This window comes from Ictalurus furcatus, chromosome 17, assembly GCF_023375685.1.
Source record: "Ictalurus furcatus strain D&B chromosome 17, Billie_1.0, whole genome shotgun sequence".
Lineage (NCBI taxonomy): Eukaryota > Metazoa > Chordata > Actinopteri > Siluriformes > Ictaluridae > Ictalurus > Ictalurus furcatus.
Genome location: NC_071271.1, coordinates 19,167,069 through 19,178,010, shown reverse-complemented (window position 1 = coordinate 19,178,010; position 10,942 = coordinate 19,167,069). Strand labels below are relative to the sequence as shown.

The window sequence follows — 10,942 nt, the reverse complement described above, 5'->3', positions numbered from 1 at the left end:
AAGACATGCATTGTAGGTTGATTGGCATTTCCAAATTGTCCATAGTGTGTGAATGGGTGTAAGAATATGTGTATGATTGTGCCCTACGATGGGTTGGCACTCCATCCAGGGTGTCCCCTGCCTTGTGCTCCGAGTTCCCTGAGATAGGGTCCAGGCTCTCAGTGACCCTGTATAGGATAACCGGTATGGAAAATGGAAGTTTAATTAGTTTTTTAGATTTGAACTAATGATATGAAACTAATGGAACCAATTGAACTACAAACTTCCGCTCCATCACTGATTGAATGACGCCTATGATTGACCTCCATCACCTGGAAGTTATACATATATACAGTCCTATCTAGTCGATTCATATCATTATCATTAGCTATTAACTTAAATTCGTCAGAAACTGGAATTCCTGGACTGTTCAATATAAAAATGACCCCATGATTCAGGAATTACCCATAATTATGGGCTTCAGTAAAACTTTAAATTGTGAATGGTTGTTTGAATATTGTTGTCTCTATTTTGGAATGATACAGCATGTAAAACCTACATTGTATTGATAATAGAATATTGCCCACATTTCCCTATACACTATCTGTGGTGTCTGAAAAACGCAGCTCTCTACTGGTCCACAGATCTGATTTAGAAGAGTGCTGAATGATGACTGCTTGTGATGACAAAATCCTGTCAGGCAGATTATTTTTGGTGTCTATGTGTGTGGGTCAGAGCCACAGAGGCTCTCGTGCTATTCCTGGCATCACAGTGAGGAAGAGAGAGGCATGAGTCTGCTGATTTCCTTAACAGATCTTCAGTTGATCCATATCACTTTCAGCTTGACAAAGTCTAATCCACATCCACGCAGCAGCACAGATCATCATTTATTAGTCAGACTTCAACCTGACAAAATATAATAGTATAAATTTGTGAATATGTTCGTAAATATATTAAATATATTCTCTCTAGAGTCACGATGGAGGAGGCGGAACTGTTAAAGGAGAGACTTCAAGCCATTACAGTAATGTAGTTTTTTTATTATTATAAAGAAAACTGAATATATTATGTGGAGGATCTTTTTTTTTTATTATTGCAGTTGTATTCTAAAGTATGTTCATGTTGATTTGCTCGTGCCAATCATTGTGCTACAAATCTGTTTAATATTAAGGCTTTGCTGAGTCTCAATATGACAATCATAATTCTGTTTCATAGTAAGGATTTTTTTGAAAAATGAACATGAACTTGTACGTGAACATTTGTATGCAGAATAAACGAAAAATCCAGGAGGACATTGCCTCAAAGCGGCTGGAGATCGACAAGGAAAAACTGAAGCTTCAGCAACTGAAGGTGAATTTTATCTCATATGAATTAGGGTATGATGTTTCAAAAATAATATTTTAGTATCTAAAAAATTTTTCTAAGATTAGTTTGAAGTAGGATATATGGAGATGTAAATCTTGACAAATATTAAAATTCTTTAATAATATTTAAAGAATTTTTTAAAATTCATTAATTATAAAAGTACAACATTAAATAATAACATTAAATAACAAACATTTATAACCATTTACTGTGTGTGTGTGTGTGTGTGTGTGTGTGTGTATATATCTATATATAAAATATCTTTTTTTTTATTATTATTCATTTATTTTTTATACACTCACCATCCATTTTATTAGGAACACTAATCATCTAATCGGCCAGTCACGTGCACAAAATCATGCAGATACAGGTCAAGAGCTTCAGTTAACGTTCACATCAAACATCAGAATGGGGAAAAAGTGTGATCTCTGTGACTTTAACCATGGCATCGTTGTTGGTGCCTGATTGGATAGTTTGAGAATTTCATGGACACAGAAGTTGGACAGTTGACGATTAGGGGTCAAAAAGTCATCTGGTCTTTTTCTAGTCTTCAACCGTCCAGTTTCGGTGAGTCTGTGCTCATGTTGCCTCAGATTCCTGTTCTTCGCTGGCAGGAGTGGTCTTCTGCTGATGTAGCTCATCCACCTCAAGGTTTGATGTGTTGTGCATTCTGAGATGCTTTTCTGCTTACCATGGTTGTACCAGGAGATCAGCAGTTTCAGAAAAAAATCAAACCAGCCTATCTGCCACAGTTAAAATAACGTTCTTCATTCTGATGTTTGATGTGAACATTAACTGAAGCTCTTGGCCTTTAACTGCCTGATTTTATGCATTGTGCTGCTGCCACATGACTGAATAATTAGATAACTGTAGAAACAAACATGTGTACAGGTGTTCCTATTAAAGCGAACGTCTGAGTGTATATATAAAGCTATATATAAGCAGCATTCTTTGTTACATGTCAAACAGAAAAAATCCACAAGAGATCTATGGCTTATGGGTGGCACAAGCGCTGGAGCAGCCCAGAAAGAACAAAAAGCTCAGGATGTCACCCAGCAGACCAAAGCACTACAGAGCAACATTCATCGGTAAGTGTGTGTGTTTAGGTCTCAACTATTTAATTTTATAATTATTAGTATATTAACTATGATTCCATTCTATTTGTCAAATACTTCAGAAAACATGGTAGATTTTTATACAAATAATACACAAACAATCAAAATTCCTACAAAACATTAACTGGATCCTGCTTCTTCCAGCCTGAGGCCCACAAGCTCCTGCAACTATTCTCCTGTGTACAAGTCCCTGCTCTGATTTTCTTAATTGACTGCTGAACAACCTCCTTTACCTCAAGTGTATTGATTCCAAAGATATCTGTTATGAACCCACATACTGCAATTTCAGTGACAAATGCATTCACATATAAATTAGATGAGATTCTGGCTCATGGGTTCATTTGTTCACCTCTACTTGTCCTAGATCCCTGATGGGTCACTGTCACTACCCACAATGGATTGACCTCAGTTCTTTCCTGCACTAAACAAAGTAGTAGGGCAGCTGTAGTGGCCTGTAGAAAACTGCATTTTGTTCTAGTCATTTGCCCCTTACGACATCCTGGTTTCATACGAGAGCATAAGAACGAAGCATGATGTAACAGAGGTGCAACAGTGGGATGCTATGAGCTATTATAGGTTCATATATGAGCTCTTGCACTCTAATCCCGGCGTCTGTCTCAATCGTGATGAATTTTTTTAATTACTGAGAGGAACGATAGGTCCGTGCCACCCATATTTCTCAAAGTGAACTCACAGAACGTTGCCAAATATTTTCTCATATCATGCTTAGTGATTTGCAGCACCCGCTTGCTACCGCCAACTTATTCCACATTGTTAGTAAATGCCAGAGTGCGGGAGGTTGTGTGATTTGAAGGAATCAATGCCAACAGTGTGACTGACTGGCACTAAACCATGTCTGGATTCTGTACCAGAGCTCAGCTAGGATCTGTGGGTGCCAAGAGGTGACTTATTGAAAGAAAATCAATTATGTCACGTAACCATTATGTCCTGTAGGATAGAGAAAGAAATTGAAGCTCTGGAGAGGGAAGAGCTCAACATCTCTACAAACGAAGGCCTCATCCTGAACAGGCTGAAAGCCATTGAGAAGTCCACAGAGGACATTATTAAGGTAATATCAATGCATACTCTGTTTACAGACAGTACATGAGGATGCACATTTGTTTTTAAATGGAATTTACAGTACTTTGCAAAAGTTTTAGGCGCATGTAAGAATGCTGTAGAGCAAAGATGCCTTCAAAATTATGAAATGTTTCAACATAATAAAAATGCAGTAAAGAGAAGTAAACGGTACTAAACGAAACAAAGTCAATATTTGGTGTGACGAAAAATACAAATAGTAGTCTCAGGTAAAATTAGTGCAGTTTTATAAGGAAATGAGCTGTAAGTTTTATTGAGCATCTTGCAGAAACAGCCACGGTTCTTCTGGAGACTTTGACTGTCACACTTGCTTCTTATTTTTGCAGAAAAACCCAGCAAACTTCATTGTGTTTTTTGTCTGAACAGTGGTTTCTTTTATATATATATTTATATTTATATTATTATATATTGGGAATCTAAAATGTTTTTGTACTGACTTGATCATTTAGAAATCATAAAATAAAAAATCTATAACAAAGTTTGTACTAAAAAAATAGGGCCTGAAACTTTTGCACAGTATTGAATATTGTGTGAAAGATAAAGTTTAAGCATCCTGAATGTTAAAATTTGTAGATTATGGTATGAAGAATGCATGTATGGTCATCAGATGTGATTGTAGAGCTCATCTTACCTCAACGTTTGAATTTTCTTACAGGCAGCAAATGAAAATTTCAAGTCAGGTAAAGAAATTGTTTGTTTTTAGACACTAAGGCCTATTACAAATTTCCACCTGATTAGTGAAATAATTGTTGGCCGCTATAATTTATCATGTTCTTTTTTCAGAACCTATTCATGTTTATCCAGGAATTCCAGATGCTCAAAAATCTTATACACCTTTAAACATGAGGAAACAACCAACAGTGAATCAAGGAATAAAAGCTGACCAACAGAAACCTGGTAATAATTGTTTGTTTGATTGACGGGATTGTTAGTTGATTGGTTGAATGGTTGGTTATTTGTTGATGATTTGGTTAGATGTTGGTTGGTTGAATGGTTGGGTTATTGTTGATGATTTGGTTAGATGTTTGGTTGGTTGAATGGTTGGTTATTGTTGATGATTTGGTTAGATGTTTGGTTGGTTGAATGGTTGGTTATTGTTGATGATTTGGTTAGATGTTTGGTTGGTTGAATGGTTGGTTATTGTTGATGATTTGGTTAGATGTTTGGTTGGTTGAATGGTTGGTTATTGTTGATGATTTGGTTAGATGTTTGGTTGGTTGAATGGTTGGTTATTGTTGATGATTTGGTTAGATGTTTGGTTGGTTGAATGGTTGGTTATTGTTGATGATTTGGTTAGATGTTTGGTTGGTTGAATGGTTGGATTATTGTTGATGATTTGGTTAGATGTTTGGTTGGTTGAATGGTTGGTTATTGTTGATGATTTGGTTAGATGTTTGGTTGGTTGAATGGTTGGTTATTGTTGATGATTTGGTTAAATGTTTGGTTGGTTGAATGGTTGGTTATTGTTGATGATTTGGTTAGATGTTTGGTTGGTTGAATGGTTAGTTATTGTTGATGATTTGGTTAAATGTTTGGTTGGTTGAATGGTTGGTTATTGTTGATGATTTGGTTAGATGTTTGGTTGGTTGAATGGTTGGTTATTGTTGATGATTTGGTTAAATGTTTGGTTGGTTGAATGGTTGGTTATTGTTGATGATTTGGTTAGATGTTTGGTTGGTTGAATAGTTAGTTATTGTTGATGATTTGGTTAAATGTTTGGTTGGTTGAATGGTTGGTTATTGTTGATGATTTGGTTAGATGTTTGGTTGGTTGAATGGTTGGATTATTGTTGATGATTTGGTTAGATGTTTGGTTGGTTGAATGGTTGGTTATTGTTGATGATTTGGTTAGATGTTTGGTTGGTTGAATGGTTGGTTATTGTTGATGATTTGGTTAAATGTTTGGTTGGTTGAATGGTTGGTTATTGTTGATGATTTGGTTAGATGTTTGGTTGGTTGAATGGTTGGTTATTGTTGATGATTTGGTTAAATGTTTGGTTGGTTGAATGGTTGGTTATTGTTGATGATTTGGTTAGATGTTTGGTTGGTTGAATGGTTAGTTATTTGTCGATGGTTTGGTTAGATGTTTGGTTGGTTGAATGGTTGTTACTTGGTTGATTTGTTGCATACTTACTTTTGGAATGATCAATTTAGGGCGCACGGGGGCTTAGTGGTTAGCACGTTCGCCTCATACCGCCAAGTCTTGGGGTTTGATTCCCGCTGCTGCCCTGTGTGTGCGGAGTTTGCATTTCCTTCAGGTACTTCGGTTTCCTCCTGGACATGCATGGTAGGTTGATTGGCATGTCCAAAGTGTCCGTAGTGTATGAATGGGTTTGTGAATGTGTATGTGAGTGTGCCATGCGATGGATTTACACCCTGTCCAGGGTGTACCCCGCCTTGTGCCCCATGCTCTCTGGGATAAGCTCCAGGTTCCCCATGACCCTGGAGGATAAGCAGTATAGAAAATGGATGGATGGATGATCAATTTATTGATGTATTTATTGTTCAAGTAGTATATGTGAAGGTAATGCGATATAAGTATGTATGTGCAAAAACACATTCATGTACATCTTGTGGTCTGCAAATCTTATTCTAATCATCTTTTCTGTTTTGATGCTCACATTCCCTCTCTCTCTCACACTCAGCTTTGTTTGCCATGGAGATCAACGTGCAGAAGGACCTGCACACCGGTGAGAGCCGCGTCCTCTCCACCTGCACAGTTCCGGCCCAGGAATTACAGCAGCGCGGCATCAAGGTGTACGATGACGGCCACAAGTCTGTGTACGCTTTGCACACTGCCTTGGATCAACCTGAAGCCAATGAACTGGATGAGCTTAGCCCTAAGGAGGTGGAGGAGCTCATCAAACAGGCCACATTGAGAAGGAAGAAGCCTCAAGAGCAAAATGAGCCCCTATGTCTCAAGAACTACCAGAATAGCAACTGTTCAGAGATTTGTAATATGCATATGAGTGAATGGCCAGAGCTAGAGTACAGTCAGGGTAGTGTACACAATCCCTACCAGGAAATTCATGACCCTGCTCACATGTTCCACCATTACAGTGACCAAAATGAGTATTATCACAACAGCAATGGAAACGGTTATGAGATGTATGGAAGGGAAACGAGATGTGACACAAAGCAGATTTATGACCCCCGAGAGAGATACAGAAGAACTCAAAGTCAGCATGTGGACTCAGTTGCGAATCAAATACCTACTATGTCTTACAGAGAGGACCCTAACCTCAGCGTCCTAAACGCTTTGCCTTCAGACGAACCTGTCACTATGATCTTCATGGGATATCAGAAAGCTGAGGAAGATGCACAGAGCTATGAAGGCTCCATTCAGGCAGAGCTCATCATCATCGGAGATGGTGAGGAAGAAACCCTAACAGGTGCCACTCCTTTCCAAAAAAGACACGCCCATTCTCACCAGAACTGCAATACCAACAACGCGTCCACACACCTGACCTCTGAGACGTTGTCCACAGGTAGAAAAACCTCCAAAAAAGCAAGACTAAAATACTGCTGCATGTTAATGTAGCACTGAATGACATATCTTTCACTAACTCTCTCATGCTATCCAAACTGCAGCTGCTCTCCTGAATGGCTTTCTCTGCATGGCCTACGCACTACAACACTGCTTTATCTGTGTGCTGGTTTACCTTATATTCTGTCTTAACAACCTCAGTCATGTAAAGCTTTTTTATTGATACATTCACAACATATAAATTGACATGAAGCTATGTTTAAGTGTGTACAGTCCAGAGAAGGTCTGAGACCACTGAGCCTGAATTAGTCATCAGAAATTTACACACATCCATTCTCAATGGGGAGTCGTCAAAAATGAGATTGTGGGATTGTCAGCGGCGTCACCCTAACTGAGTGAAAATTTTGTTTACTATTTAATACGACTGTAAGTGATTTTGTTAGCATTAATTATGGTGTATTAGTGCTGAAGATTGTTCATGAAAACAAATGTGTTAAATAATACCAGTGTAAAGTATTAACAGAATGTATTTGAAACCCATTTACATTAAATTGCAAGCTGTACTGAAGAAAATAAAAACAGATATCAAATATTGATACAGCGCTGTGAAAAAGTATTTGCTGATTTCTTCAGTTTTTGTGTGTATCTCATACTAAATAGTTTTAGATTTCCGAACGAAATACAACATAAAACAAAGGCAGCCTGTGTAAATTCATGTTTCCCCCAATTATTGTAAGTTGCCCAGGCCCTGAAGCAGTAAAGCATCCCCACAGCATCACATTTCCACCACCATGCTTGACCATCCGTGTGATGTTCTTTTTAGTGGAATTCTGTGTTCGGTTTACACCAGATGTAATGGGACCCCTGTCTTCCAAACATTTCCACTTTCGACTCATCAATCCACAGAACATTCTCCCAAATGTTTTGAGGATCATTAAGGTGTGTTTTGGCAAAATTCAGACAAACTTTAATGTTATAGTGATAGTAGAGTCATAAACAGTGACCTTTATTGATGTAAGAGAGGCCTGTAGTTCCTTTTGATGTTGTCCTTGGCTCTTTTGTGTCTTGCTGGATGAGTCGATACTGTGCTCTTGTAGGAATTTTGGAAGGTTGGACACTTCTGGGAAGGTTCACTACTGTGCCGAGTTTTTCCATTTGGAGATAACGGCTCTCACTGTGGTTCTTTGGAGTCCCAGAGCCTTTGAAATAGCTTTGTAACCCTTCCCAGACTGATGTCTTTCAATCACCTTCTTCCTCATCATTTCTGGAATTTCTTTCAACTTTGGCATAGTGTGTTACTGGGTAAGACCTTTTAACCAACTTCATGCTGTTGAAAAAGTTCTATTTAAATGTTGATTTGATTGAACAGGGTTTGCAGTCATCAGGCTTATTAAGAATGCAGTTTCATAGATTTGGTGAATTAGTACTGTAACAAATACATTTTCACACAGGCCCAGTTAGTATTGAATAACTTTGCTTCAATATGTACCATTATCATTTAAAAACTGTATTTTGTGTTTCCTCAGGTTGCCTTTGTTTTATCTTAGATTTTGTTTTAATTTCTGAAGCAATTTAGTATGAAATATACACAAACACAGAAGAAATCAGGACAAATACTTTTTCACAGCACTGTGAAATAGACTATTTGAAACCCATGATTTCATTTACATTAGCTTGCAAGCTGCACTGAAGAAAAACAAAAACAGATACCCAACATTGGTATCTTGGCTGACTACTTTTGGGTAAGAGGAAAATTGGTTCAATAAAATTTTTTTACCTGTGAAACACTTTAAAAACTTCAAATTGTTTTTATTCTGTCGTCTGTTTGCTTGTCGAAATTCAAAGGCAGCTTGTTATTTATGGAGATTTGAGCAGTCACACTTAATGTCATGGCCTGTCCTGCTTTTGCTGTCAAACGCGTTAATCATATGCTTTCATTCTGCCTGTGTGTGTGTGTGTGTGTGTGTGTGTGTGTGTTGTGTTTGTAATAAATCTGACTGAATATGGAAGCTGTTTTTTACTTGAATTTAATGTAAAACCTAAAGACTTTGAGCCGTTCAAATGTGAAATATTATAATGTGATATGTGATGTGGTCTAATTGCTCAGCGCATCCTGTACATGGCAGGATTTTCATATTTAAATGGAGCATGCACACCCACACATCTCACTGAATAACACGCACACACACGCAGTGTTCCTAATGCCGGGTTGTTGTTTGCTTCATTTTAATGTTCTCGCTGTCTTACATAAGCAGTCTTAATGCTTTAACCCATTTTTCAGAAGCAGAAAACTTTCACTGTACACAAGTCAAAACAGAGACTCGATAAAAACCTAATGATTGGTTTTCAGTCTGTTGTGATGCTAACAGTATTATTCTTGAGCGCAGTACTGTAGCTTGGCCTTGCCATAATCCCCCGCAGTGTTTCAGCTGACAGAGAGTTGAATTGATTGCTTTTCTCTCCCACTCGCAGCTTCCCTGAGCAGACAAACGGTGTAGCAAGTGTGAGATGATGGAACTCGGCTCAAAAGCTCTATGGGGGAAATTGAAGATTGCTGACTACAAAATCAAAAAGACACACTCGCAAGAACTTTAGGTATCCAGTAGGAGTGAAAGGAGAAAGATCATCTGACTGGATTTGCATAGGGATTTGATTCTCACCCCGCCTTGTGCCCGATGCTCCCTGGGATAGGCTCCAGGTTCCCCGTGACCCTGAGAAGGATAAGCGGTATAGAAGATGGATGGATGATTCTCACTTTGAGTGTGAGAAGTCATAGACTCAAATCTCAGCCCTTCTTTCTTTATGAACCATGATATACTTCAAATTTATTCCCATCAGTTCTATGTCATTAGCTAATTTCAAAATGGGCTCAAAAAGCCCAAAATAGTTACGTTAGTAAAGTTACTAAATGCTTTAAACCACTGCTAACCAAAGGCTTATTATAATCAGGATGTCAATAACATACTCAACATTTCCTAAGGCGGTTATGCTGTGTACCCAAAAATAATGTTGCTGCAATGTTCTGATGCTCTAATGGTAATAATCTAATAATAATCTTTCCCCCAACAACCCCCCCCCCCCTCACAGTTTTCTTGGATGTCTCTTAAACAGCATTCGCAGATAGACAAAATTTAGCATTACGTTTGTGTGAAACACTCCTGCAAACAATAATGTTGCAGCAGCACTAGAACTGTAATATTGAGAAAATGTTCTGCTAAACTAAAATGTTTTTGTGCAGCCGTCACCCTCCTGGAGCAGGAAGCTGTCATGTAACTTGTGTGACCTGGCTAGTGTTTGGGAATTGGACCTAAAAACTGTAAATTAGGAGAAGAAAACAAGTCAATATTTTAAAAAATGTGGGGCCAAGGTGTCCTGAGTCCCTTCGGATAGGCTCCCGGCTCCCTGAGAAACTGTGTAGGATAAGCAGTGAAGAAAATGAATGGATGGACTCTTTTTCTCTCAGACCTTTCTCATGTCTTATTTGTGTCTGTTTTTATTTTTCCTAAGGAATTTTAGGAGAAACATCTGCGACACAGTTGATACTAAAATGAGAGATATCTGAGAATCACCACTAAGTCTCCTGCGCTTAGGAAAAGTAACGTCTGAGCAATAGATTGTTCCTCTGGGCTGCCACACTGACCATGCAGTCAATAAAGATACATCAATTAAAAATAAAAAAAGTAGGTAAATAAAATGTAGTAAATAAATGTAGACCACAATACCCTTAATACAATCCATTTCCAGTTTCTATGATAATGTATTCACAATATTTATACAATTTACAAGATATCACTATTTACTGTTATGTAGAAAATATCACATAAAACATAAATCCCCACGCAAATATTTCAGTATTTATGATCATATAGTATAATCATTACTGTTTCTTGTAACCGTCT

General features: G+C 37.9%; 1 protein-coding gene across 2 annotated transcripts; it reads left to right on the top strand.

Annotated features, from left to right (window-relative positions):
* The first annotated feature begins 478 nt into the window (after positions 1–478).
* On the top strand, positions 479–10,001 carry palmda (palmdelphin a). Of its 2 annotated transcripts, XM_053647911.1 has the most exons (8): positions 479–1,003; positions 1,249–1,329; positions 2,314–2,432; positions 3,414–3,528; positions 4,213–4,237; positions 4,341–4,454; positions 6,202–7,044; positions 9,516–10,001. In XM_053647911.1, the coding sequence occupies exons 1-8, from the start codon at positions 959–961 to the stop codon at positions 9,539–9,541; spliced, it is 1,368 nt and encodes a 455-aa protein (XP_053503886.1). In that variant the 5' UTR covers positions 479–958; the 3' UTR covers positions 9,542–10,001. The 2 variants fall into 2 exon arrangements, with proteins under 2 accessions (XP_053503886.1, XP_053503885.1); XM_053647910.1 differs by lacking the exon at positions 9,516–10,001 and having other exon boundaries at positions 6,202–7,772.
* The last annotated feature ends 941 nt before the right edge of the window (positions 10,002–10,942 follow it).

Bases quoted from the DNA above. Each gene is read 5' to 3' on its own strand.
- palmda (XM_053647910.1), top strand. From the start codon at position 959: ATGGAGGAGGCGGAACTGTTAAAGGAGAGACTTCAAGCCATTACA. The intron at 1,330-2,313 runs GTGAATTTTATC...CATGTCAAACAG, and splicing joins TGAAGCTTCAGCAACTGAAG to AAAAAATCCACAAGAGATCT. The intron at 4,455-6,201 runs GTAATAATTGTT...TCTCACACTCAG, and splicing joins AGCTGACCAACAGAAACCTG to CTTTGTTTGCCATGGAGATC.